At 51.0% G+C, this 27136-nt stretch overlaps 10 protein-coding genes across 10 annotated transcripts; 5 read left to right on the top strand and 5 right to left on the bottom strand.

Moving 5' to 3' along the window:
* Nucleotides 1-686: 686 nt before the first annotated feature.
* GT037_000706 (uncharacterized protein) lies at nt 687-2324 on the bottom strand (the record flags this gene model as incomplete). Its single annotated transcript, XM_038925753.1, has 1 exon — nt 687-2324. One exon carries the CDS (start codon nt 2322-2324, stop codon nt 687-689), a length of 1638 nt encoding a protein of 545 aa, XP_038791609.1.
* A 2736-nt stretch (nt 2325-5060) lies between these two features.
* On the bottom strand, nt 5061-6258 carry GT037_000705 (uncharacterized protein; the record flags this gene model as incomplete). The annotated part of the gene is made up of 2 exons (XM_038925752.1): nt 5061-5759; nt 5809-6258. The coding sequence occupies 2 exons, from the start codon at nt 6256-6258 to the stop codon at nt 5061-5063; spliced, it is 1149 nt and encodes a 382-aa protein (XP_038791608.1).
* A 2333-nt stretch (nt 6259-8591) lies between these two features.
* Nucleotides 8592-10688, bottom strand: GT037_000704 (quinic acid utilization activator; the record flags this gene model as incomplete). The annotated part of the gene is made up of 1 exon (XM_038925751.1): nt 8592-10688. The coding sequence occupies one exon, from the start codon at nt 10686-10688 to the stop codon at nt 8592-8594; it is 2097 nt and encodes a 698-aa protein (XP_038791607.1).
* Nucleotides 10689-11348: 660 nt separating this feature from the next.
* GT037_000703 (quinate pathway repressor protein) lies at nt 11349-16845 on the top strand (the record flags this gene model as incomplete). The annotated part of the gene is made up of 4 exons (XM_038925750.1): nt 11349-11529; nt 11579-14043; nt 14416-16439; nt 16500-16845. Coding segments are annotated over 4 exons (5016 nt in total), but the record flags the coding sequence as incomplete, so codon positions are not given.
* A 360-nt stretch (nt 16846-17205) lies between these two features.
* Nucleotides 17206-17492, bottom strand: GT037_000702 (uncharacterized protein; the record flags this gene model as incomplete). Its single annotated transcript, XM_038925749.1, has 2 exons — nt 17206-17407; nt 17488-17492. 2 exons carry the CDS (start codon nt 17490-17492, stop codon nt 17206-17208), a joined length of 207 nt encoding a protein of 68 aa, XP_038791605.1.
* Nucleotides 17493-18524: 1032 nt separating this feature from the next.
* GT037_000701 (uncharacterized protein) lies at nt 18525-19017 on the top strand (the record flags this gene model as incomplete). The annotated part of the gene is made up of 2 exons (XM_038925748.1): nt 18525-18953; nt 19000-19017. 2 exons carry the CDS (start codon nt 18525-18527, stop codon nt 19015-19017), a joined length of 447 nt encoding a protein of 148 aa, XP_038791604.1.
* A 963-nt stretch (nt 19018-19980) lies between these two features.
* On the top strand, nt 19981-20673 carry GT037_000700 (uncharacterized protein; the record flags this gene model as incomplete). Its single annotated transcript, XM_038925747.1, has 1 exon — nt 19981-20673. One exon carries the CDS (start codon nt 19981-19983, stop codon nt 20671-20673), a length of 693 nt encoding a protein of 230 aa, XP_038791603.1.
* A 167-nt stretch (nt 20674-20840) lies between these two features.
* Nucleotides 20841-21902, bottom strand: GT037_000699 (uncharacterized protein; the record flags this gene model as incomplete). Its single annotated transcript, XM_038925746.1, has 1 exon — nt 20841-21902. The coding sequence occupies one exon, from the start codon at nt 21900-21902 to the stop codon at nt 20841-20843; it is 1062 nt and encodes a 353-aa protein (XP_038791602.1).
* A 1093-nt stretch (nt 21903-22995) lies between these two features.
* Nucleotides 22996-25154, top strand: GT037_000698 (uncharacterized protein; the record flags this gene model as incomplete). The annotated part of the gene is made up of 3 exons (XM_038925745.1): nt 22996-23028; nt 23080-23284; nt 23338-25154. The coding sequence occupies 3 exons, from the start codon at nt 22996-22998 to the stop codon at nt 25152-25154; spliced, it is 2055 nt and encodes a 684-aa protein (XP_038791601.1).
* A 551-nt stretch (nt 25155-25705) lies between these two features.
* Nucleotides 25706-26647, top strand: GT037_000697 (uncharacterized protein; the record flags this gene model as incomplete). The annotated part of the gene is made up of 3 exons (XM_038925744.1): nt 25706-25765; nt 25827-26339; nt 26516-26647. The coding sequence occupies 3 exons, from the start codon at nt 25706-25708 to the stop codon at nt 26645-26647; spliced, it is 705 nt and encodes a 234-aa protein (XP_038791600.1).
* Nucleotides 26648-27136: the final 489 nt, after the last annotated feature.

Genomic DNA, 27136 nt, shown 5'->3' with positions numbered 1-27136 from the left:
ACAAATTCATATGAACATCTGCATGGAACCTTGGAAATGTCAAAAATAATTCACAATCGCATGTGCTTGCTTATTGCCAACATGCGCAAATCAAACCCCATCCCGCGATACCATCTCCACACCATACGTCAAGTACACTCTATCCTGGTTGTCACAAATAAGATATTCGCGCAAGGAAAGGCATGGTTCCGATTGGCTCCAGTTCAGCGTAATTACAATCACCACCACCACCACCAACTATGCGATTATCTGGATTCGGACCGAATATCTTATCAAGCACACGTCGGCCGTCATTCCCGGCACCCCTGTCAAGCAAACGGTTGACGTGATCAGATCGCGATGCGTTGGCCACAGCGTCGGCATGTTGGAAAACGCATGGTCTACTGAATGCGTGAGCGAAGAATTATCAACATCCTATTTAATTATCCTACAGCTCAGGTTACTACCTGGCCTCCTGCGCTCTTCATCAAATATGCATCCTGTAAGCGATACGTTTGCAACGGCTCTGATAGTACAAAATACGCGGTCTGATTCCGCATTAGACATTACTCATGCTTGGGTCAAACAAAAACTGGGTATCGTGTAATGTCGCATAAGCAAGCTGACAAGTTGAAGCATTCAGCATACCAGTGAATGGTCGAGAGCAGGGAAGATGATCTCGGGATCCGCCAAAAGAACATCTCACCTCAGAAGAGATCTTCAGCCATCAAGACGCTGTGTCCGGTTCCTTCACTGACAAAATGTCCACAACTTGCTCGATTACACCGAAGTAGCCCTGTGCCTTTGTCGCCGACCAAGTCAGCTATCCCTGTGATCCATCCACTCCGCCCAGCTGTCTTAATGTCGTAAGTAATTTTACTGTCTATATGGCCGATATGACCTCCGATAATCTTATTCACTCTCACTTCACCCTCGGGGTCAAAAACGCGAATGACCATGGTCGCATTCTTCCTAGCAGCAAGGATACGCGACTGTGCTACGAGACGCGATCGCATCGGCGTAAGGACGACTTCTGTAGGACTTGGATCGAACATTGTAGAGCCGACTACAGAATCTACACGTGATGCCGACGTCGCCCTGTAGGTAAAGGACCCATGCATTTTGGGCGATAATGTAGCAGGCTCCTCTAGCATAATAGAAAACCTGTCTGAAGTGGAGATACGTGACGCAGTCGCAAATTTGGACGTATCGGACGGGAGAAGTGCTGTTGCAAGAGGCTTACAGAGCGATTGGATGACGCCTTGGGGATCATGAGGTATGCGAATGCGACGGAGCGATGGGAAGGTGTGTGCCTGGATACCTGCCGCAAGCAGAGACGTCGCGAGGCAAGCGATTGGTTCGAGAGTCGTAAAAGGGAATGGTCGCGATTCTGGCAGTTCTATGGATGAAGGCGAAACGAACGAAGGCAGAGGAGAAGCCTCAGAGCATAATTCCCAGTGGATAAATCGAACCGACGGCGATCGAAAACTAGGTTCCGAGCTTCGACACAGTAAGGTGGGGGCGCTTGTTTGAACAAGTGAGAATTCTGTTAGACTTGCAAGATGTGGAGACAGTATGTCTGCTATGGTGAGAACACTTTCAATGTCCAAGTCTATGAGTGCCAGCTTCTGGATGGAAATTGCCTGCTGAGAGATAGCGAAACGTTGTATGCTCTTTTCCGTTATGCCGGGGAGATTTTCAAGGCGCAGAGACTCTAGATTAGACGGTATAGCGTTGAGGGCCATGCTGGCAAACGAGTTCGCCGCCAGTCCAGATACCACAAGATGACGCATGTAGGGAGAGTTTCGAAAAGTCCCAACGATAGCTCGGAAATTTAGGCTTATCAAAGGCCGACCATGCTCTTGATGCAATACCAGAGTAGATAGCGCGGAATGGGTAGAACTGAGTTCAAGGAAGCGTTCGGTTGGGTCGCATTCGGCAATATATATGCCTCCTAGCGTCTCTTCATCATCGTCTACCCCCGTCTCCATATCTGTATCAGCCAATATCAACACCCGCTCCTTGAGATTTGGTCTTGTTGACAGCGCATGTGACAACCGATCAAATGCCTGCGAGGAGTGGACGTGAAACCCTACCAGGCGTTCTAAGCGTGGACAGGCCATGACCAAAGAAGCTACCAGGTTCGCAATCTCTTCTCGCTCGATGGTTGCATTCTGATAGAGCGACTGGAAGCCAAGCATGTGTAATTCTCTCACACGTCGAGCTAATCCTGAGTTGTCGCGGAGCGTCCTCCGTAGTAGTTTAAGTCTACTTGTGCCTTTGATCCTGAGCTTCGGGAGCCCAGTATGTTCTTCATTAGCAAGTACTAGGGCTCTGTAGTACATGGTTGTACTTGCAGCCTTTTCCCATGCACGACTCGTCAAGGAAAGGCTGTGAAGGTCTCGTAAATAGCATGATGAACAGGCTTGGTCGCGGTCTTGATAGATATTTTCAAGTTGCGCAACTATGCAGTTGTATACCTCTTTAGGGAGGTTCTTGAAAACTTGCACAGGAAATCGATATTGGGGTCTTGAGTGTCTTTGTGTTGAATTCCACTTGGCTCGTTCGAGTTCCCATGGGGTTTTAGTCAGGCGTGGCACATCCCAAGCATCATAGGCTACGGTTTGATATATGCCCAGGATTGAGCTTTCAGTATGGAATGAAGGACCCGCTGGTCGTGTAACTGCCCTTGGAACTGGCACTGATTTGGATGATGTAGAGGTCCGATTGGTGGATTCATTGATGGATCTTGGTCGAGACGGCTCAGATCTAATGATGGTTAGTAAGTTGATATGACACCATGTTAGTGATGAGCCGCCTGTAGTGTTTCAACATAGTACCATGAAGACACTTCAAGTGTCATAGTGGTTTCGCCCTGTTGCCTCCACATTGCATGTGTTAGGGATAAATGGCGTTGCTCGAGCAAACTTACACGTCGGTTGGATGCCTCTCCTCCTTATCTTTCCGAGATCTTGATAGACGAAACATGATGCGATGTCCTGATCAAAACGACGCCGCAGCTACTGAGGACTGAAAAAGAAATGAGCGGAAGTGTCGAGTGTACGGTATTTGGTGTGGTGTCGCATCGGTTGAACCATGAACAGTTTACCCAAGCGCGTGTAAGACGGACCGCAATGTTTCAGCTCTGCGAACACTCATATATTTCCCACACCCCACTTGGATATCGCTCCGCACGGGCATCAACCGAGCATAATGCCGTTAACAAATCATGAACTGCCCTGCTCTTAGAGCTGAACGCCGGCATGTTAAATCTGCAGCGGACCAGATCAGCGGCTCAATCAGAAAAATGCATGTACGCCACGAGCGTGTCATGGCGACAACACTAAGGTTCGACAGGTCGATTCCTTCCGCTGTTTTTGGAGATTACGAATCCTGAGCTGGATTGGCAAGGGTTTAGCGCCACCGAAAGCGCGGATATGGGGAATGACAGATTGCGGGACCAGGAACGAGAAGTCTTCTCTTGGTCGTTATTGTTGTGCTATGGTTGTGCGACCTTATGACGGGTTTCTACAGCGCACACTCTCAATAAGTCATACAGACAATACCTCTCCTAAGCACCGAGCAGGTATGGTTGTTGTTGTTGTCTTGAGCCTGAGGCAAACCTTGATGTATTTATGGTGTGGAAGGCTTGGAGAAGTGTGAAAGGGTCGAATGAGATCCCGGCACCATCACGGCCCTAGTTGGCGATCCAATCTCTGATCTTCGAATTCCTTTCGCCAATCGAAAGCACGGACATTGCGAAACACTAGGGCCTATCCCAAGCAACTGCATGCATCCGCTGTTGTGGAGGCCCGAACATTAGCTTTTTGTCGGTTCTTCTGGCAAGATATTCAGCGGTAGCAGAATCGTGTACGATACGATGGTAGCACAATTTCTCGCTGGTTTTTGGAGATTGCCAAAGTCATTCCTGCGTTGATGTTTCTATGATGTCCGTGCTATAGAAGGATCAATACCCGCTTCCTTCGAAATTTCGACGGCCCTTCTAGTCGGATCCGACATTGTTTCGCTCGCACAACTGAGCAATACATCTGCGTACAACGGGACCCTTGTGCCTGATGCCATTCCTGATATCAGCCCGTCACAACTGCAGGCAGTTACCGGTATGGTGACACTTCATATAAGCACTCACTTTTGCTTTATCACAGAAAGTGGGGGTTCACGCATCCAGGGGGCAGCCGTGTCGACATCATCGCGCGGGTGAACAGGATCCGGCATTGATACGCGACAGGATTCACGAAGCCTAAGTGCTTCCTTGAGCTACCGCCAGAAGTTAAATTGCCCTATGCAGTAGGCGTTGAATGCGGCACTAAAATGTCGTGAGTGTTTAGCGTTTGAATCCTTGCCGGAGTAGTTCCTTAGCATGGAAACTTGTAAGCTCCGAGCATGCCGAAACTGTTTTAATGGGGCAGCCGGTGCGGTGGCTTGAGCGCTACTTTTTGTGGCACAGTTCGTGAAGGACCAGTTTAGCAGGCACGAAATGCAAGGCCACATGGACGAATTGTCTCGGTTGAATTGCAACCGAAGAAGGTTTTGCGCAAGGTCTCCAGTCATCAGACACCTCCCATGATCTCATCTCTTTTGGCTGGACCGCGTTATGTCGTAGACCTTTGTGCATAGCAGGGAGTTGGCCCTTGTGAACAATGCAGCAGGTGTATTGCAAGACGTCATCATCTCATCAGACAGTTGTGCCATTGGTGTGCTACTGGGTAAGTTTTCCGAGATGAAACAAAGCTATTAATCTTGAGGAGGTGGAGAAAACTGTCACATCAAGCTACAAATCCTAGAAGAACCCAAAGCATCTGCCCACGTTGTTGCAAATGCTGTTGTTGACTATTAGCCAATCACTAGTTGGAACAGAACGGCGAAAGTGTCAAATACACAAATACACACGTCGTTCTGTAGTTTTCGACAAAAAGCATAATTTGAATTCATGTCTAACAAAGTGACTGGGTGAGCAAATGTATCGCTCAGGTATATTACATTACGCGATAACGATCTTTCTTCGTGTATCATCCTCATGGATATCATCTACGCGACAGCCCTTGTACAGTATGCTGGGCTTACAAGAAGTAAACAGCAGCGGCGCCGAAAAGCGCACCCATACCAATGGCACCGGTTTGCCTAGGGGCTGCGTTCTCACCGGTACTGGAAGCAGCAGAGTTGGTGGGGTCAGCAGCCTCGGTAGCCTCCTGGTTAATGCTGGTAGTAGGAGTGGGCTGACCACTGGTGTACGGGACGTCGGAAACAGATGAGGCTCCCTCGAACGCAGGCTCACCCTCGTCAGAAGTAGAGTCAGCAACGGTAGCGTTGGAGGGGTTCAAGACTTCATCGATGACGTGAACAACACCGTTGGCAATAAGAATATCGGAGGCGACAACACGAGCGTTGTTCACAAAGATGCCGCCGTCACCGATGGTGATGGTAAGGTCCTCGCCGTTGGCAGTAGTGAGAGTAGTGCCATTCTCAAGAGAAGATGAGTAGCCAATACCGCCTTGTGTGACAACGTGGTAAGTAAGAATACTGGTAATGTCCTCGGTACTGAGGTTGCTAAGCGCGGATCCAATGTTCTGGAGAGCCTCGTTGTTGGGGGCGAATATAGTGATGTCGGGAGTGTCGTTGACGGTGTCGAATAGATTGGTCGCATTGATGGCTCCACGGAGGGAAGAGAGTCCAGCAGCGGAAAGTGTGTCGGCAGTGTTTTCGGGAATAGCCAGCACAGTGTCAATGATGTGAATCACACCACCAGTAAAGTTTACATCCTGGGACTATTAGCAGTCGAAATGGGGAGGTAGAGAGAGGATCACATACCGCTGTTGTGACAGTAGAGTTAGTCAAGAGACCACTGTAGAATACTACATTGTCACCGCTGGTTACACCCTCGACAACCTGACCTCCAGTGACGTTGGTGAAAAGAGGGTTGGTCAGCGCGGTAGGGACGAAAGCGCTCGTGTTGGTGATGGCGCTGGAAGGAAATGTGCCATTGAGCACGTGGTATTGCAAAAGGGCAGTGAGAAGCCCTTCGTTAGAGGTAAGTCCCGAAAGTGTCTCGTTGTCAATTTTTCCAAAAGCAGAGTTGGAGGGGGCGAGAATAGTGATGTTGGTGAGACCAGCCAATGTCTCCAGTACGCCCGCAGGAATGACCGACTGAAGAGTTGAAAGCTCATCCGTGGAGTTCAAGGCAGCTGCAAGGTCCGGAACGGTCTCATTCTGAGCCAGCGCGAAGCTCGCAAGGGCAAGTATAGAGAGATGCTTGAGCATGATGATGAGAGTTCAAGCTGACGTTACTACGTGATCGATGCTGGGATGGAACGAAAGAAGGTAGTATGAGGTGGATGATTTCCAGATGCTTCACTACAAGAGGGGAAGTTGGGTAATAAGTACTATGGCACCCATGCACATAGCCACAGACGATTTGTCCCACCAGGTATCAAGTAGGGTTGGCATTGCTCTTCCAAGCACATCTCGAACCAAACGCCACCGGCCAGTTCTGTCCGGAACCCATGTTGACCAATGAAGGGTCTATTCGTAGCACGGTCGTCCAGGGCGAAGCTTGTAGCTCTCAGCGTTGCCCAGTGACAACTGGAAAGAGTTTGCCAAGTGATCGCGCAAGTGGAGCTATGACACAGCTGAAGCTGTAGATGCGACCAATGTATCGTGATCGAATTTGGCTAGCATTCTCCGCATGCATCTCATGTGGCATGGCATGGCATGCCGGCATTGAGGCTGTTGATCACCCGTGGATATTTGTTTCTGGAGTATATCCAGCTCTTGCTCTTTGATCTCCTGCCAACAGTGTCATCTGTAGTGGCAGATTCTCTTGGTAGTGCTTGAGGCTTCCTGGGCAGAATCTATAGTTTGTCTGTCAGAGTTCAATTGACAAGGTCAGCGTCGTCTGAACCCAGGACACAGGGCTGAAGTGAAGTACAACAAGCACCTGCGCCGGTCGATCCGACAATGTGTGGGGTAAGCAGCACTAGTATCTTGGCAGACGACACCATCACCCAATCGAGCTCGTCTCGAAGGTCTTGGGCGCGTACCTAAACTCCGTCTCTTGGGCACATACGATGCGTGCATCGAACATTGCTGCAGAAGATCGAGCTGGAGCGATGTGGCTGATGGAGCATTGCGCGTCTTTTTCGACACAGCCTTGGATGTTGTCTTGTCTATCCGCCACTGTCGGAACATTAGGGCTGGTACCGACAGAATAGTCGCATCCTCTAACAAGCATCACGCGTGAACAGTATGACTTGTGCCGCCTACACGACGTTCAAGACTGAAGCCAAGAAGCTGTTGTGTTCCAAGGTTTCACTAAGAATATTCACAACGGTACATGACGACATCACCCACGAAAGTGCTTACTTGCTCGTTGCTTGACTTTTTCATCTAGCTACTAGGACACCATTTCTAATCAACCCGACATTAACCCGACTATATCAATAACAACAAAGAGATCACGGCAGCTTTTCGCCGACCATCCTGCTCCAAGCCCGAACCGAAACATGTATTTTACCCGAACACGGCAGACAACACTGCCACAAGCGCTCCAGGAACGCAACAGGCCAATGCCATCACTCCTTCTTAAGCGACTCCGTACTCGTCTACACACACCCCTGTACCATTTGCCCTGAACATCGAGCACCAAAAAGGCTGTCACTAGACTCAGGTACCCTTTCAGGTTTGTATAGTTCAGACCCTGCTCTGGTAGGTTGACTCGCATAAGCTTACGGCGCGGACCTCCGTACCACTTTTTCTAGGCATCGTGGACTGTGCTGCCAGGATTCCTTACTTCGGGACAAGGCGATTTATAGAATTTTTCTAATTAGACCTGGTGTCTAGTGCAATATGTATGCCGACTGAGTTGTACCGGTTGAGGCCTTTTTCATGAATCGCGTGTGGGCTTTGTCAACATGACACTGATGGAGGATAACACTCCGCTCTTCTTGAGCATCATGCCATAGCCTTGGCAATGGCGACTTAGCTTGTACATCGGATTCTCAACCCCAAGGTTCTCATTTCACTCCCAAGTTTTCCTGCTGTCAATTCTGACCTTTGCAATGTTACAGACCCACGGAGATATGGAAATCCCCATATGGAAAAGACGATTGTTTTTGGCCTTCGTTCTGACCATCCCTTCCTAGATTTATAAAGCAATCCTGGCTCCCAACCAACCATCCTAGAAGTAAAACCAGGTCGCTTCTCGCCGTACGAAGTCTGGAAAGATGTGAAGTGTTACCGCTCATTGGCTGCTTTCTAGCATTGCACCTCGGCCTTTACTGTATGGTAATATACAGTGCCCAATCAAGGCTTTTCAAAACGCCCCAAAGTCATCTCACCGGTGACGCACGTTATATGCTATCATCGCATCTTCGGCGTCAAGGAATATTGAGAAGCATCTCCGGGAAAAGCGCCTTACGTAGAGCTCGGAAGTAGTAAATCCGGTCCTACATCGCTATCTATTGATCGTAGTGCGTATGTTACATGCATGTTACTGCACGTCATCCATTTGTTCAAGAGCTCAAAGATGAACGGTAGAAGGCGAAGGACCAACGTATGGGCAAGTCTAAGCACCATCCTCGTGCCTTGGTTCCAGGTCAACTCGCATCGTAGAAGTTGTATTGATCTAGATTGGCAGGCGCGGACTCGTCTCGTGTGATAAAACTCGACGACTGCATAGGTATATATTCGCTGAACAAATCAGCCATGCTTGCGTCTGGACCGAAACCTAGATTTTGCATAAACTGCGGTTGGGTATCCGATCTGGTTGCGCTGTCTAGCGAAGCCAGTTCGTCGAAGAAGCTTTCTAAATCGCTGGTGGGTTCCGGACACCGAGGATCGATTTGCGAGTGACTAGGACCGGGAAAGAAGGCATGGTGAGGGGTGGCCGCTGGCTGAGCTATAGGATACGCGTCCGAAAACAGAGTCTGCAATGAAGCTGCAGATGACATCTGTACATCAGTTGTATGCTGTCTGAGAGGCATGACTGTGCTCTCAAGCACTTGTGTCTGGTGTTGTGCATTGAAGTCAGCTATGTTTCTCTCCCGCAGTCTTTCCAGGCGCATGCGATTTACGTCATGCAGAACAAGTTGCGCAGCTTGCCTGTTCGCAACGTCTAGTAGACATCGGATTGTTGGTGGCAGGCATTGGGAAGTTGGATGCTCGAAACATCGATCCAAGACGTCCAATAACCGGTGGAAGCTTGCATCGGACGGACTGCAAGCGAATGAGGCGTAATGGTATGTCGCCAAGAGCAGGGCAGCCGGTGGAGTAAGGACGGAGAAACCGTTGCCGGTGCATATGTGAGCTAATTTTGTAGGAAGCATCGCCCTCCACCGTTCAAGACATTCGACAGCGTCCTTGTGAATGTGCCTTGTAGATGGCTGCTCGATACTGATGAGTAGATCAACAAGTTCAATAACACTGTTGAAAATGCTGAGTGAGAGCAACGGCGCTCTTCTTCCTGCATGTGAGGGGTCGAGAAAGCCGGACCATGGCTGCCACTCTTCCAGGCCGTCTTCGTCAATCGTTCCGAGATGTTCCAAATCGCTCCTTCGAAAATGTGGACGCCGTTTGAGCTGGAGAGCTAGCATGCTGTCGAGTAAGAAACAGCCATAATAAACATGCTTGTGCCTGGGATTGCCCATCAGTGTTAGTTGGTTCACGCTCTCCAAGACCCTCGAAGCACATCCAACAAGCAGCCATGCTTCTCCACTCTGCCCTCGCGCCATGTTGAACACGACCAAATTGAGAAGCGCCTTGATGCAACCCATGTCGAAACGATCCAGTTCGTTTGGTACCAGGGATTTAGCACTCTCATACAGCTTAGCAGGCCTTGCTGACGAAGAATTTAACGGATCGTGATTCGTTGTGCTTACTCCATATAGTGAGGCTACCGCCAAAACACTCCACAACTCGGCATACAAGCCCGAATCGGGCCGGTTGGATTTGCTAGAGAGTCCTTGTGTAGGGTAGTCGTAGGCGGTCTTCAGGATGTCATGCTTCTCGCAGATTGGAAGCCAGGATTGAATATTGGCGAAGTAGACCTCCAAGAGCTTCCAGCTGTCTGGCGGCATGGTTGTTGAGATAGTCTCCTCTACTAGTGGTCCAGGCGGTGCTCCTACAAGCTGACCAAGACTCGGAGACTCTATATCGTCCTGTGGGTAGCCAATGTGATCCTGTGTACGGCTAGCATGTGCAGCGAAAGCCTCCTCTACCCCAGAACCCTCATCACTAGTATGAGGTGAAGCTGCTGCAGTCTGTTCATGACGCGAAGTTTCTCCTCCAGATAGTAGCCTGTCAACGTCGGTGTAGAATTTTGCTTTCCGCCATCTTCTGTGAAGCTTGTTCGACTCTTTTGAGTCGCCACGACCTAACAGTAGCGAAGACGATCCTCCCTGCGCTAGCTTCTCATTGAGGGCAGTTTCGTTTTCGGGATTCCGCTGAAACAGGTACGCAAGTGCTAACTCGAGGGTGCGAATGTAGCCAGGCTGAATGCCTCTTTTCTTAGGGTTGGCAGTGTACGAGCATTCTCTTGACGTTCCTGAGCAGGTAGAGCACGTTGGTTGTACTCCGTCGCACTTCTCACGAGCGACACGGCATTGGTCACATGCTCGTGAGACTCGAGTCCGTTTAGCAGGCTTCTCTTCCGGTTGAGGTGCGGAACGACGCTTTGCCTGAGCTTGGGCAGGCATGAGCCTGATTCAGACGAAAGGGCGGCAAGTGAGCAAGTACCGAAACTAATCTCGGATGACAAGATTGCCAATGACGTCTCTGCATGGTTCGCGTATTTGTTTTCTGCTATATAATGAGTAAACACGGCAAAGATCGGTAATAGGCACCGCGAACCCACCGTTTGATCCGTTCACCAGCGCCGCGGGGCTTAGCAGCTGCAGGGCTGGAAATGTATCATCTAGAAGCGACAATTGGCCCGCAGATAGGATTCTCGTAGGTCTTTGAGGCTCGTAAAGGAGTGCAAAGCTGTCGTGCGTCCAGGCGAAGCCGGAAAGGCGCCAAAGACGGGGAAGAAGGCTTATCCGGAACTTGCACTGTGCGGTTGCTCATCTCATCACAACCATCATTCGTCAGCACTCAACCACCATCGCGACATGGCGTCGCGTAAACACGATTGTCGCAACTCTTCCAGCTTTTTCCCGTATGCTCCTGGCTGATTGATTGTCACTGTCTGTCTACGACCTTACCATGCATATCCATAGAGGTCGCAGACACACCCGGCTCCGCAGTTTACGCACCTCACCTCTCGCCCTCTGCAGTACAGGAGCTTTGATACAGGCTCAATATCCTGACTCCTAGTGTCAGAAACAAACACGATCGGAACTACAACTTACGTACCCATGGAAGTCTCGACCATGGGTTCTGTGGCCGTGGGGAAGCGCGTCTTTGCGACTCTGGGCGAGGACGATGGAGCCACCAGTGACTTCTACCGCCGGCACCACAGCTCAATCCCAGAGCAAGCCACGACATCCAGAACTACTGGACCCCGTCAAAGGCGGAAGATCAGCGAAGACGATATGGGTAGGAACAAGCCCAGTACCTTGTTCGGCCGAATACTGACCAACGACAGCCTCGACAGCATCTAGTACCCGTTCCACCTCTCTCGCTACCTCAACGCCCGTCTCTCCTGCAAGCTATCTTCGCCGTGCATTCAAGGCCGATGCCTCGATTGTGCTCCTTGGCATGCCAGGGACTGGCAAGTCTACCTTGGCCGTCATTGCCTCGATGGCGTGCCGACGGCGCGTCATCGATGTTGACGACGTGTTTCAAGAAACGACGGGGTTTTCCACCGCCAAATACCGCAAGCAGTTCGGTGCGGCCAACTACAATCTGCGTCAGGAAGAGCTGCTGAGAACTCTCCTCCTTGAACATGATCACGGTGCGATACTGGTATGCAACGGCGTTTCCCTGGAAAGAAATGGACAAGTCTTACTACAAGACTTTGGTCGAACGCACCCAGTGGTCCATGTCCTGCGCGACCTTGCCAGTTTGCATAGTTACTTGGGAGGACTTGACATGCAAAGACTCAACGACATGCTCGCCTTTACTGCACCTATGCTTCGGCGCTGTTCTAATTACGAGTTCTACAACATCTCTGAGGTCAAATCACCAAACAACAACGCTTCGAATGATCAGCCGGTGGCTCCGGCTTTTCTTACATTAAAGAGAGCGCAGAGGACCTTCCTCAAGTACTTGTCACTCATAACGACTCCGGAGCTTCCACACGAGTCGGTTGGAGCATCCATTCCACCGTTAGAACCTGGTTATCCGCTTTCTGACGTTGCGACCGAGCTCCGTAGATATACTTGTGCAGTTCAAGTATCTGTGGATGACATATTGGCCGAAGATGCCGATATCCAAAGCCTTGAAGTTGGAGCAGACGCCTTTGAAATCATCCTTGATCTGAGTCAACAACGCCCTATGACCAATCTGATGGACGACGTCAGCGCTTGTGTATCCAAAGTTCGAAGAAGCACCGTAGTTCCCGTCATATATCATGTGCTACCCACTTCGACCTCTGATGGTAGCAGAACTATCTACTTGGAACACGTACACCATGGGTTACGACTGGTACCTGAGTACGCATCTATCGACCTGTCGCTAGATGCTGCTGCACTTGCCGATGTAATAAACAGTCGTGGTACTACCAAAATCATCGGACATTTGCATGCCGACAAACCATGGGATGATCATTTTTGGGTAACACAGTACGAAAAGGCAGTACATTTAGGTTGCTCTGTCGTACGACTCACTCGCCCAGCATCTTCCATCGACGACGATGTTCCGGTTCGCAGCTTCAGTAGTCGGATGGAAACGCACGAGGCACAAGTGCCAGTGATATGCTACAACACAGGGCGAGCTGGTCGCCGCTCGACATGTTTCAACAAATATCTCACACCTGTTGTTGCTGCCTCGAAAAGAGAGAAGACCAACCAGATGGCGTCAACAGCACAATATCCTTACGACTCCTGGCTCACTGCCAGAGAAGTAACACAAGCCCTCTACAGCTCATTTACATTTGATCCAATGCAAATGTACATCATTGGCGTACGCCTAGGATACAGCGTTTCACCAGCGATGCATAATGTAGCGTACGGCGCGTGCGGCATGCCTCACACTTTCAGTCGCATCGAGAGCCCATCTGTGAACAAACTCCAAGAGCTAGTACGCAAACCAAACTTTGGTGGCTCTATTGTTATACAGCCCTTCAAGATGGAGGTGATGGCGTTGGTGGATTCGCTGAGCCAACACGCGCGAGCGATCGGGGCTGTTAATACTGTGATACCCGTGCGTCGAAGAAACGAAGACGGAAGCATTCCCAATGACCTCGAACTCTTCCATGAGCGCAATCAGTCTGGTCCGGTCCAAGCTCTGTATGGAGACAACACGGAGTGGATCGGAATTCGGTCTTGCGTGCGGCGAGGTCTTTCTCCGGCTAATGCAGTGCGTCCGTCGACATGCGGACTAATTATCGGAGCTGGCGGTATGGCAAGGGCAGCTGTCTATGCGCTGCTGCAACTGGGGGTGATGAACATTGTGATCTTCAACAGGACGTACGAAAGAGCCGAGAGTCTTGTCGCGCATTTCTCCCGCCTTACCTCGAGTTCGGCAAATGGTACTACGGCGTCTCCCATGATGCGCCAGAAGCGGCCAAATCTGACGATATTGAGATGGCGCGACGAGGCATGGCCAGAGCACCTCCGGGATCCTACCATAATCGTTTCGTGTATCCCCACTGATCCGATAGATGGAGGTCCTGCAGCTCAATTTACGCTTCCACGGCAGTGGATTCAGAGCCCTACAGGTGGTGTGGTGATGGAAACGGCGTACAAGACACTAAACACGCCCTTGTCGCAGCAAGTACAGGACTGCCCGAAGAAGCTGTGGACATATATGGATGGCCTGGACTTTATCCCGGAACAAGCTTTTGCCCAGTTCGAGCTGTTCACAGGCAAAAGAGCGCCGCGGAGGGTCATGCGCGAGGAAGTACTGCGGGCATGGAGGGATGAACAGGGCAATACTGATATAGAAATGGTAAGGAGGAGGCTCAAAGCCATCGACGACCAAGAGCCATGAGGCTTGCATGATGACACGAAATTTAATGTTGAATGACTCTTGTTATGAGGATGCGGTAGCATGGCATTTGAATGTGAAGGTGCATGGCATTTGGATGTGAGGCTCGCGATGTACGATTCGGAGCAAGAATGCCTGCGGCGATCTTTGGTGGCGCACGTTCCCAGTCAAAGTCACGACGCGTCGGATGACAACAACTGCACAAGCTAATGCGCCGACGTCTGCGACCACGTCAGAACATAGAATAGCCCCGCATATATTCCGACTCGACGCCGAACAGACTACTATGCTCTATCACGACGGCAGCGTGGCACGGAAATGACAACGCGCCAGCCCCTCCAAGCACTTCCCCCGCCGTCGGCCAACGTTGTCAACACACGCTACGCCCACCTTCAACGGCCCGTCACCACCAGAGACGGCCAGGCAGACACGCATGACGCCGCTTCCATTGGCTCTGCGCTGAGCGAGCTCGAAGACGATGCCGAGGACGAATTCGAGAAGCGCATGATCCAGAATGCACGCGACGAGCGGCGGCTGAACCAGGCGCTGGGGGGCCGACCTCAGGCTTTCAAGAAGGCGCGAACCCATCCCCGTGTCGGACTGACGCTGGACAACCTGGAAAGGAACAGCGCGGCAGCTGCTGGAGCGGACGCGCAGGTCAAATTCCAGAGTCCGCCGAGCAGCAGCGGGAGCACGAGGAGCGATCCGGCTCTGCGTGCGCCAGCGACATGGGGGAGGAAAGGCCGGACCAACAGGAGCTGGATGCGGACCATCACTTATGAAGAGGAACAAGGGCAACAGCAACCACAGACGCCAGTCCCGGCCGACGACAGCATCCACAATCACTTTGACGAGCAAGCCGCCAGCCTGCCACACCGCTCCGTGCCAGACAGCCCGCTCTCGCACAAGGGCACTCCACGCAACGACGAGTCGCAAGAGTGGGACCTCACCTTTGAGCTCAACGAAGCCTCCATGATCGCATCCACGCCCTACATACCACGAAACACGGTGCTGGACGATATACGGCAGAGGGAGGCCGAGCCCTCTCAGTCGCCCAAGAGGAGACTGCGTGCGCGAACCCACTCGTGGCAGTCCATTGGCAAGGCGCAGCCGGTTACGGGCATCGGCAACCAAGACTCGCCTGTGGCTATGTACAGGAGCGTTGAGAGCATAGCTACAGTACATCACGACGTAGTTGCCACGCCTCAGGTTGTCCCCCCGAGACGCATACCGAGCCGAAGAGAAGATTCGCAGGATTTACTGCGACGGCTAGCTAGAGTATCCAACACTCCAAGCCCGAGACAGGCAGCACCGTCGAGACCAGAATCCGCCCCTCCAGCACAACTGAACACGTCCTCGCACATGGTGGCGACAGACACGGCGCAATCAGAGGCTCAATCGGCTTCTGTAGAAAAGGTGCCTGTTCCTGCCCAGGCGCCCAATGAGGCAGCTGCGCCCTCGACCGTTCAGCACGAGCAAGACAAACCAAACGAGGCTGAACGGTCGTCAGAGCCTGCGCCAGCGCCGGCACTAGAGGCTACAGGAGACGATGCCCGTAGTGTAGATGCTACACCCATGCCCAAAGAGCGACCTGTCTTGAATCCCAAGACACCAGTGGTAACTGGTGCTTGGGTCGACACACCAGGTCCCCGTACTGTACAGAGACCTGGCGTGACGTCTAGGTCACGCTCACGTTCGCCTAGAAAAGCTAGTCCGCCCAGGCAGAGACCATCTGAAAAAGGCTCGGCCCCCGTTGCGGAGGAGCCATCTGAAGCTGTCGCTATAGAGCCTCTTCGTCCACACCTTCCCAAGTCTGCCTTGCAATCTCTTGTCGACGAAGCGAAATCCAAGGGCAGGCGACCGTCGGTAGACTATGGCGACTCAACTATCAACTCTTTGGAAGACCTCATCACTCCATCTGCCGAAAGCCCAATGGAAGAAGATACGCTTCAAGGCCTCCAACTACCAACTGAGACTCCCCGCAATGAAGCAGAACGACAGCGACAACAGGAATTGTTACATCTCCACCGCATGAACGACCGCCTCCGTGCAGCGCGAACCAGCATCCGCGATGCAAGTCGTGGCATGAAGCGCGTCGAAGACCAAGTAGAGCATGTGGAAGAAGGGGAGAATGGCGAGAAGGTCAAAGTGATTAGCCGCACATGCCCTTGCGCAATTGATGGCCACGTCCAGACGTTCTCAATGTGGAAATGGTCCAGGGGTCTGTTTTGGGAACAACGATTGAAAATCCTGCGACAAACGTCAGGCAGTCCTTGGAGAATATGGGGCGGGCTTACAGGCTTGAGCATTTGCTTGATACTTCTTTTCACTTGGTGGATGAGTGAAGAGATCGCTTGGTATGTACCTGGGCGTCTGCCCCTCTTGCGTCAAAGAAAACTTACTGACCTACTCCACAGTGAAATGTACTGCCAGCCCATGTACGCTTACTCGTCGCCTTACCCATTCAGCGTCAACGCAAATGCTCCCAAATACCCCTTTGTTATTCCAACCCTTATCTACCGGACCTTCATCCAAAGTTGGTGGGTTCCAATATCTTCCTTCTTTTCATGGATTGGCGCTACAATGTGGGCATGTTTCTTTGGTTTCGAAGAAGCGCATCTTGTCAACCACAGCGCCAGCCAGACCATGACAAGTACAAATACTGTAAGAGAAAACCGCTGGATTAGTGAAGAAGCGGCCAAACTTTTAGAAGAGAAGGGCTGGGATCATAGCATGTTTGAAGATGAAATATTGCCAGGAGGCTGGTGAGCACAGAGAAGTGTCCAGTCGTTGTTGTCATTCATTATTTTCTTTTGTGGCATTGGTTCAGCGAGGCGTTTTGTTTGTCAAGGGTCTGGATCGGAAACAGGAGTTGCATACGCCATGATTGTATCACTATGGTAGCGTGTTGGTTATCGAGGTGAGCGACAAGGATCTAGTTGGCTTATCCACAGGTCATTGATTGACTGCCGAAGAAATGGAATTATAACATATCCCACCCTCGGTTTCAACACGATTTAGCGAGAATGAAAAGAAACTTTGTGAACACCATCACCCGAAGAGTCTCCTTACGATTCCGCGCTGGTCTTTCCCGTCTCCTTGGGAAATCCCATTTTTCACGCCTCAGCTTTCGGTCGCTGACTGGTTGTTCTGTTGTAGCCTCACGTGCAGCTCTTGGGCCTCTTCTTGTTCCTCCTTCAACTTTCGCTGCAGCTTTTCTTCGCGGGCCTTCGCCTCAGCCATGAGGACCGAGCCTGTGACTGTGGCAATAAACGATGACTTTCCGGCTTCCGTCGGTCCCAGTACTAGAATGCCAGTCCTCTCTCTAGAAGGAAGGGTTAGTTCTCTACAGGCTTCGAATCAATCATGTTTGCAGACCAGGATTTCTTATCGAGATTTGGCAACGGCATTGTCGTCTGACGGTGGGCCAGATGATATTCTGTTCTGACTACCACGTCCAAACCCAGATGTACCTATCGCTGTGACTTTGGTCGGTTGCTTTGGATTCGCCGACATGTCCACGATCGTTGTAGGTCCCGAGGGAAGCAGTCAATCTGAAGATTCGAAATACGTCAACATACTACTCACATATCAAGATTCCTGAAGTAGTTGAACTGACATCACTTTGTAAGTGATGCCTGACAAGCTGCGTCACTCATGTACACAGTGCCCCTGGCAAAAGCCGGGTCTTGACCGGAAAGCCAGCAAGCCTCTAAAGAACAACACAGCGAAGGACACGAACTGATAAGATTTCTTAATAGGATGAGAGAACAGAGAAGGCTTATGCAAGTACCGGATGCGAGTTGATCTCGCGAATGACGGGCCATCTGCTACATGCAGAGTGATGTGCGTTGTCCGGGCGGGCACATCACAGGTCATAGATCCAAGTGAAGGTGTCCTGGTAAAATTCTAAATACCTCTGTGGTCGTCGATACTTTCATCCAATGCGTCATCTCAAGCTACCAAACAGCGTCTTCCAGGCCCAAGACTATGAGCAGCCATCCTCTCATTGCAGTTATTAGGGTGAACGGCGCTGGAAAATCGACAATCATCAACAACGCATCCGTCAGGAATGATCTTGGAGTGGGACATGGTATTGAAGCATGTAGATAATGCACCACCAATAGTTGTGCCACTCACTAGCTGACAGGCATCTAAGCACGCAGGACATAACTCCGGAATCTGTTTTAGTCGATAATGCATGGGTTAATGTTATCGACACACCAGGCTGGGACGACATATACCGTACTGACACAGATATACTCACTCTTATAGGAGATTGTCTGGGGACAACGTTTAGCGCCGGTCAGCTGTTGCAGGGCGTGATTCTCCTTCAGCCGGTGGATGGCACACGCGTAGACGGAACCGAACGCAGGCGGAAGAGACTATACGAGAGAATCTGTGGAGTGGACGCGTATCGTAATATCGTGGTTGCTACCACGATGAGGAGTACCGTGGTTGACCAAGCCGCTGCTGACCAACGCGTTCAGCAAAGGATTGAATCACCAGAGTTTTGGGGTTCCATGGTCCGGGACGGTGCTAGAGTCATGAAGCACGACAATACGCAGCCGTCTGCGCTCACCATTGTTAGAGCGGTGCTTTTGCAACAAGCCCGCCCTGTTCAGCTCCAAACCGAGCTTGTGGGCAACGGCTACGACCTTTCGACTACGTCAGTCAGGATGCAACTCACCACAGATTTCAAGGCCATGATATTTAGAGACACGAGCCGTATAACGGAGCTGGAAGAGGAACTTCGAAGGACTGCTGCAGACAATGCTGCCATGAGAGTTAGGCTGGAGGGAGATATTAATGATCTCATCGGAAAGCTGAAAAGGGCGGAAGATGATATCGAGAGACTCAAGCAACGAAGGGTGAGTTTTGCACGGATCTGTCTGCCTACCTACTGACGTTGTCCAGAGGTGTGTGATCTTGTAAATCACGATCTATCGATCATGGGTGAGACGGAACAATGTTGGCAAGAAACAATGACGAGGTACACGCGCCTTTAGCTCAAGATACTACTCGTGTCTCTTCTAGACTTTGTATCGAACCCGTGCTTTGATGGGCGGGACAATCGTCTAGTTTCTGGTGATTTGCTGGGGCGTCCCGAATGCAAGGGCGTGCACTTCCGTGGTATCGTGAGCAGCGCTACTTCGAGGCACATGATGCTGTGCGCTCTTTCCAGACCTTGCCTTCTTTCAGCTCCAAGCGATACAAGCCGCCATGTGTAGATTGCTCAGCCAGAGTTTAATGATGAGCGACAGACGCCAAACTTCGGGCCCGTGTGGACACACCATCGCGCCGCTACCCCAATCTATTGGCGCGCGCCCCTCGCTTCTAGGCAAGCTTACTTCTGCATCTGGCATGGTGTTGCGGACTCTAAACATGTGCTACCCCAGACATCCTTGCAACAAGCCATCTGAAACATGCTGATTGGTTTCAAGCACCGCCTGCCAATCCTCCCACAAACCCAACCATAGATAGGCTTTTGATCTGGGATGTCGTTCGCAGGATTAGGGCCGGACTTGGAACGCGTACCTTGTGGGTTTACGGTGTCTCAGTGTGCGGCGACTTGTGGGGGCTTGACATGATGGTTAAAAGGCGGAGGGGCTCGCTGCTGCGCGAGAGCAGGTAAAAGCAACGTGAATCAGGTCTGACAACTTGCAGACGTCGCGGTGTAACACTATTCTTATCCTTCGGGCGCGGGCCGCACAACACTTTCATTCACTTTTTATTGACGAATACGCCGCATTCGCGCCGTAATTTGGGGTCGAACAGGATTACTACTACACAGTCTTATCGGCCGCCCCTCGCTCACGACTGTCAGCTTTGCTCTCTGGCGGACCTCTCCACATATCGTACTAGAGTCTTTAGCCAATCGAACGGTCGACGGCCAAAATGTTCGTCGCGACTATCAAACTCTTCTCTTTCCTTGTAAACCCTGAGTTTTGGACCAGAACCAGCTTCTTCGTCGGCTACATTCTCGCCTTCCTCCTTGTTCTAGAGGTCGTCCGTCTAGCAAGCACAGATGCCAATCGCAAAGAAGTGGAGAAGATACTAGACGCGTATGCCGCGTCAAGAAACGATGTGCCTGTAAGAAGACGCTCAGAGGAAATTGAGGCGAAGAAGGTGGTGCAGGTATCTATCGACGAACTGGAGGACATGGGGAGAAGAAGTGTGGCAGCAGAGAAGGAAAGGACACAACAACTACAAGGAGCACGAGAACGGACACGTACACCTAGCCCTGCAGTGGCTCGGACGCCAGAAACCAAGCATGGTGAGGAGAAGCGCAGACGTAGAGCGACGTCTACCTCTGTATCTCCCCACACCTCTTCTCAATCTTATTCAAATCCTCAGACCTCCTCCTCGAGTCCAACTCGCCGTCTAAGGAAGCGTAGCGATACGCTCAACTCCTCCAGCAGCGCAGAAGTCAGAGGTGCTGCTACACGGAGACGCAGGGAAACTTCGCCTACAGAGACTAAGACTCGGGAGTCTAGGCATGCGAGTCCGACGCCGAGATCAAGAAGTAAAGATGCGAAGATCTTGGGTGGTTCGTTGGGGAAGATGCTTAGGAGTAGGGGATGGAGTTAAGGGAGAAGTCAAATCGCATCTCAGGCGTTTGTTCACGCGCGTCACTCATGACTTTACGAGGGATATGTAAATCTGAAATGTATAACACTTGGGTATCTTTTTGATATCGTCTATGCCGTCCAATCGTACTGCATTTTTCCATGTTAAAGCTCGACGACGTGTCGAGGCTAAGCACCAGCAATGTCATGCATACCCCCAATCTCCTTTTCAAACACCTCGAAATCCACACCTTCGTCCTCGAACATCTTCTTCACTTTCTCCGCAGCTGCAATCTGCCTCTCTTGCGTAAAACCGCCGGGCGCATTACTTTCATACTGGATGAGTTCGACCCACCGGAAGAACAAGCTCTCCTTGCCCATAGCCGTGAGTCGTTCTTTAAACTGTATGACCTTGTCCCTTGCTTCCGTTTCCGAGCCTTCATCAAGCTTTGCGAACTCCCAGACAGCCCATTGCCCATTCTCTGTCTCAGGGTCACCGACGTAAACGAAGACACTTTTGCGAAGGTGATCAAGCGTAATGTCTTTGCGATCAAGGAGCTGCGTTGCAGCGACCATGCCAAAGAAATCCAGATCAAAGTCTGCATCCATGAGTAGGTATCCCGTCTTTTCTCTCAGTCTTGACTTGTCAACCGCGGGTAGAACTCTGGTTTTGAAGAAGGGATTGTCTGCTCCGGCCCGGCCACTCCCGCCCTCGGCCTCTCCAAGCAGGTCTTTCGCTCCCCATGACCTGCTCACTCTCACATATACTTCGTCATCTCTGAACCCCACGTTCCACCGCCAGCTCACTGGGTTGCCTGGCTGCTCCACAAAGAAGGTGTATGGCCAGAGTGCCACGAAACGGAACAGCAAGAAGTCCAGCATGAACATGAGCATGCGTTTTCCCACCCTCCATATCAAAGTCGCCCATGGTGTGGTGGCCCAGTATATGGTGGTTTCGTTATGGTTTCCGAGGACGGAGAGGATAATGGCCCAGTAGTGGGGTCCGATTGCGTACAGGCGCCATAGTATAAGCGCGAGGATGGTCGTGTTCAGGAGAACAGGGACGGCGAATATACGCCGTTTGAACCATGCTGGATGCACATCGACATGTGATATGTATACGAGCGAGCGGTCAAAGGTGGAGAGGAGCGTGTCGAGTTCGGCCGGAGCTGCGGTGAAGGGCTGTGGGATGGCTTTCTTGGAGCTAGAGTTGGCAGGCTTGACCGCACGTTGCTTGGACTTCGGCGGCATTATAATAGACTAGGGAATCGCGGAAAACTACCACAGGGTTCGAACGAAGCATTGACCGGATTGCATGTGGCACACGTTATTGTTGGGCATGACATAAAGTCAAGTTCCGACCTCATTCCAAGGTTCCGACAAGTTTCACCGCGCCGAAAATCTGGGGTAGCTGCCATCAGCCACCCATGACACCTCTGGACAACCATTGCCCACCTCACAAACTACAACTCCATTCCCCCTGGCTCGACAACAGGGGGAACATCCTAATCCGGTCCTTCATGCAAGGGCGACACCATCTTTCTTCGACTACCTCTACAGTTTCACATGCAACTTCTATTTCAGGATAAAAGCACAATCGGTCTTTTATTCTGCAAAACACCCGATACACGCATCATCCACCACCGTGCCCCAGATAGTGGTCCGTTTTGGGTTCATCTGGTCGGAGCTCGTTTGACGTTTTCGCCGATCCTCCACTCAGGAAGGGACTTTTGCAGATCTCCGGCATCACTGAGGAGACCCGGTACTACCATCAGCCTTCGATAACGTCAACATAGACGCGCCTTATTGAGGCACAGCAGACTACACTGCGACTCAGGCAATGCTCTTATTCACGAATGGCATGTCTTGCATACTGCAAGACGCGGCAGCACCTGGACACCATAGACAGGAGACCCGACGAGGAAAAGCATACTATGCGTTGAGAATAGCAAAGTGTTAGATCAACGGAAAGATCGCTCGCGTACCACGGGTGCGGTAAGTATCCACTCTCCGAAGAAGCCGGCACCCCGATTTAGTGAAGGCGTTATGCTGCCCACATCTAAGCACGGCTGCGGATAGGCCGCACACACCATATGGAACCATTGCCCATCCAATTAGAAGCAGACATGGAATCTTGACTGCATACTCGTCATCTAGTTTGCTTATCTGAGCCTACTGGTGCCCTGCCCTAAGCGATGCATACTATCGTCTAGACCGCAGCAGTCGAGTGGTCGTAGAACCTGATATACACCACCTCTTTCCCGCCTCCAACGTGGAGCTTTTTGGTCCTCTCCAACCTCCTCTGCAGCAAACGTTTCATACGTCGAACATCAAACAGGCAAGGATGTCTTCGCAGCAAGGAACCCAGGGTCCTCCAGTGAGTGATGTCAACTTCAGCCACCTGCTACGCATAACTAACCATACCCAGGCTGGAGCATCTGGGCAAGCTGGACGAGGACCCCCATATGCACCTTTGAATGCCGGCTTGGGTGGAACACCTATGATCGTGCCTGATGTGCCTGTCTCAGTCGTTTTACTTATCCTATACCTCATGTTTGGTATCATCCACATCAAGATTCTGAAGGGCAACAAGGGTCGCGGGCATAAGTTCATATTCAATGGCGCTATTCTTGGTATACTCCCACCACACTTTCTGATTGGTATGGCGGCGACTAACATGCCGCAGGTCTCTGCAAGATTCGAGTTATTACAATGTCCTTGCGGATAGCATGGTCCAACTATCCTAGGAATGTCGGTCTTGCTATCGCAGCGAACATCTTCGTCTACATCGGTACCATCATCTTGTACGGTGTGAACTGGTTCTTCGTCCAACGCGTTGTCCGCGCCCAACACGCACGTCTGGGATGGTCAACACCGTACCGCATCTTCCATAGAGGCGGGCTTGTCGTGCTGGTAGCTACACTGCTCATGCTCATCGTCAGCCAGATATGGCAGTTCTTTACGCGCAACCAAAGTAAACTCGATGCCTTCCATGTTTTGTTCGTCATCGCGCAGACGTATTTCACCATATTCTGCTTCGCACCGGCTATTCTCGTCGGCGTTTCCCTCCTTATCCCACGAACAGAAATTGACAAATTTGGTGCTGGTCGACTAAGATATAACATCACCATCTTACTCATCTCGGTGTCCCTCCTCTCGATTGGACAGATATTCCGCTGCGTATTGGCCTGGATTCCTGCAATCCCATTGGTCGATGTCCAGCGCGGCATTGTCGAGTTGCCATGGTACCTGAGCAAGGGAAGCTTCTACTGCTTCAACTTCGTTACTGAGATCCTCGTCATCATCATGTTCGCTGTAGTCCGCGTCGACCTACGCTTCTATGTGCCAAACGGAGCAAGAAAGTCAGGCGACTATTCTAGAAGCCGTATTGACCTGTACGACGAGAACGAGAAGAATCTACCTCTCCCAGCGCCCGTACTTCCTATTTCAATGCTGCAACCGAACGACTCAAACTCGACATTGCACAGATATCAGTCCTCGGTGTTCGAGGATACACAAACACTAGCTGATTCGCTGCAATACCCTCACTCCACACTAGAAGTGGATGACAAGACAGGCAGCTGGAAAGTCAAGCGCCTCTCGGGCGATTCTTCGAGAAGTCGGCACACCACCATTTCATTCGCGACATCCTCTAAATCGACGTTAAACGACAAGACTCCGCGCACCGAAGCCAATGTGCCTCCAGTTCCTGAGCTTCCTGCCGAGTGGCCATTGCCAGCTTCTACCCCACCGCCAAATGCAAGCTCCGTTTTGGAGCATACAAACCCACCCTCGCGCCGAGCTACACCACAACGAGAAACCTACGAACTTGAGCATCACCAGTTAAACGAGATAGACGTAGGTGATGCGGTGACCGACGCCCTAGCAAAGTTGGAGATGAATAGTGAAAGACCGAAATCTAGCCTTGCGACACCACCTCCAAGATCACATCGAAAGTCTCCAGTTCAGGTTTATACGCCGACTCTACCCTCTACAAACGATGGTCGCTCACCGTCTCGAAATTCCCGCAAGCGAGTTACCTTTCCACAAAAAGAGGTCATTCGCAGTCGTGCGAATAGCGCTAACTCTCAGGGGGGTCGAAGAACCCCTGCTGTCGAAAAGATACCCGAAATTCCAATTCAAAGGCCTATGGAGTCGTCGCTCAGACCTCCTCACCGCCCCAGTCCGGCAAGAAGTCCTAGCTTGGAGATTATCTCACTACTGAACCACATGAGCAGCGATTCTACTCGAATCGTAGACGCATCGCTCCAGCGAACACGTGCTGCCTCAGTCGCAGGATCAGAGGAACCCAAGACGCCCAAGACTCCTATTACCCCTGTCACCCCTTTCACTCCTGTCACACCTGCTTCCCACATGATGACACGGCAGACAAGTTCAAAGTACAGTACTGATAATAGCTCCACGAGCTCCGATGCAAGAGAGCGAGAATTGGCGAGGGAGGAATTCCGTCGTTTCAGCTCAGAAGCGCCGCCCAGGTACTGATGCAGCGGTACCCACGAAATCATGACTTTCATTAATCTCTAATGGTTATCCATTGTATATCAACACTTGACTGGTGCCCCTAGCAAATTGTACCTATGGTGCGCTACGCATACGGTGGTCCACACACCGTTCCCTATCGAACGTTTTCCTTCTTGTACATACCTACAACTCAGATCTGAGAATTTCCTATCCAAGTCTCTTAGGCGTCTAGTTTTATACAATCAAACTCCCATTACCTGTTGCCTAAGCGGCACGGCGTGATTCTCATATCCGCTCCGGTTCTTTGTCCCCACCTCACATTTCAGGCAACAATATTCTTGTAGCCACTATTCGTTCGTGACGGTAAATCCAATTTGGAAGTGCACAAAAGCACTGGAGGATGGAAATGATGCATGGATCTACATGCCACTATAAGCGGAGCGGGATGCATCAGTACATCCGTTGCGTACAATCGAAGTTTTATAAAGTGCTTGAAGACAATGACCAATATTTCGAACCACTAATAACCCCACGAACTTTGACCATAATTCAAATCTCCCAATATTACCAAAATGTGCCCCACCAAGACTCCCATCCGCGTCGGCGTCCTCTACGAAGGAACTCAAATGACCGTGGGTGTCTCTGTTGCAGAGCTACGAGAGATATACACTGACTTTGTACACCCATATCTAGGACCTTGCGGGTCTTGACCTCCTCGGCAACTTGACTCCCCAAACCATCAATCTGATCGCAGCTATGAACCCGCAGTTCGCTTCCATGGTGCCTCATGCCATCTCCATGGACTTTCTATATATTTCCTCCTCTATGGATTCCGCCCATGTCACACCAGACATGTACGTGCGTCCCACGCACACCTATGCGACTGCTCCACGCGACCTAGATATCCTGCTCCTCGGTGGCCCAAACCCAGCTACTGTCAAAGAAGAGAGCCTGTCGTTCTTGCAGGAGGCAAGTAAGCAGACCAAAGTCATTCTAACGACATGTACGGGAGCTATGTGGCTAGCGAGAAGTGGGGTGTTGGAAGGGAAGAAAGCTACTACAAATAGAGTTATGGTGGAGGTGGCGAGCAAGATGTTTCCTGGTACGGAGTGGGTGGATCGCAGGTGGGTCGTTGATGCGGGTTGCTTCGATGGTGCGGAGATTTGGACCGCCGGTGGTGCTGGGTGTGGTGAGTCCTCCCAAAATGTGAATCCGACACAGCTTGTACTAACTACGATGTGGGTATTGACATGTTCATCGAGTACACGTACCAGAACTTCGATAAGAAAATGGTCGAATTTGGATGTGTCGGATTGGATTTTGATTACGAAGGGCGTTCCGAGTTTTACAAGGGAAAGCTGCCTGACATGACCATGTCTTAGTTCTGTGAAGGAGCTAGAACTTCGTTGAATGGAGCAGTCGTGGGAACTCTAGAGGCTCAGAGTGTACACGATATGGAATGTCAAGCTAATATGAAGTCTATTGCGCTCTCCTCCCGGGGCGAACTGGCGTAAGTAGTTTTTTTATTTATCTTATTCTGAAGTATACCACATCTACATACAAAATGCTGCACTCTCTTTCCATGTTCCACTGTGAAGTCAAGATCCAGGCAACGGTAACATCGCCTTACCTGTGTCTTTGCGACGGACAGGACGCATCCATGTCCATGCATCGAACACTTGTTCTTTTTTCCAAGATTGAAAAGGGAGTGTTGACGCAAAGATAGAGGACATGATATTTGACTGAATTTGACAACCTGGAAACGCACCAAGTAGCATCAACACGCTATCACTTTCGTTCCTCTTCTGACGTGTGTTCATGATAGATTTGGCTAGTCGCGATTAAGCTCATCATCACTATTCTCCTTGCAAGCGGTTATGAAGGTATCAGCACAGACGCGTTCACACTAGAACACATTCGACTTCATTAACATTCTCGATTTTCCCATGCTATGTACTTGGTATACGAGCGTGCAATATCCATGTACATGTAGTCGTACAAGG

Source organism: Alternaria burnsii (assembly GCF_013036055.1).
Source record: "Alternaria burnsii strain CBS107.38 chromosome Unknown 705, whole genome shotgun sequence".
Classification (NCBI taxonomy): domain Eukaryota; kingdom Fungi; phylum Ascomycota; class Dothideomycetes; order Pleosporales; family Pleosporaceae; genus Alternaria; species Alternaria burnsii.
The sequence above is the reverse complement of the archived record's forward strand: the minus strand, read 5'-3'. Positions and strand labels throughout refer to the sequence as shown.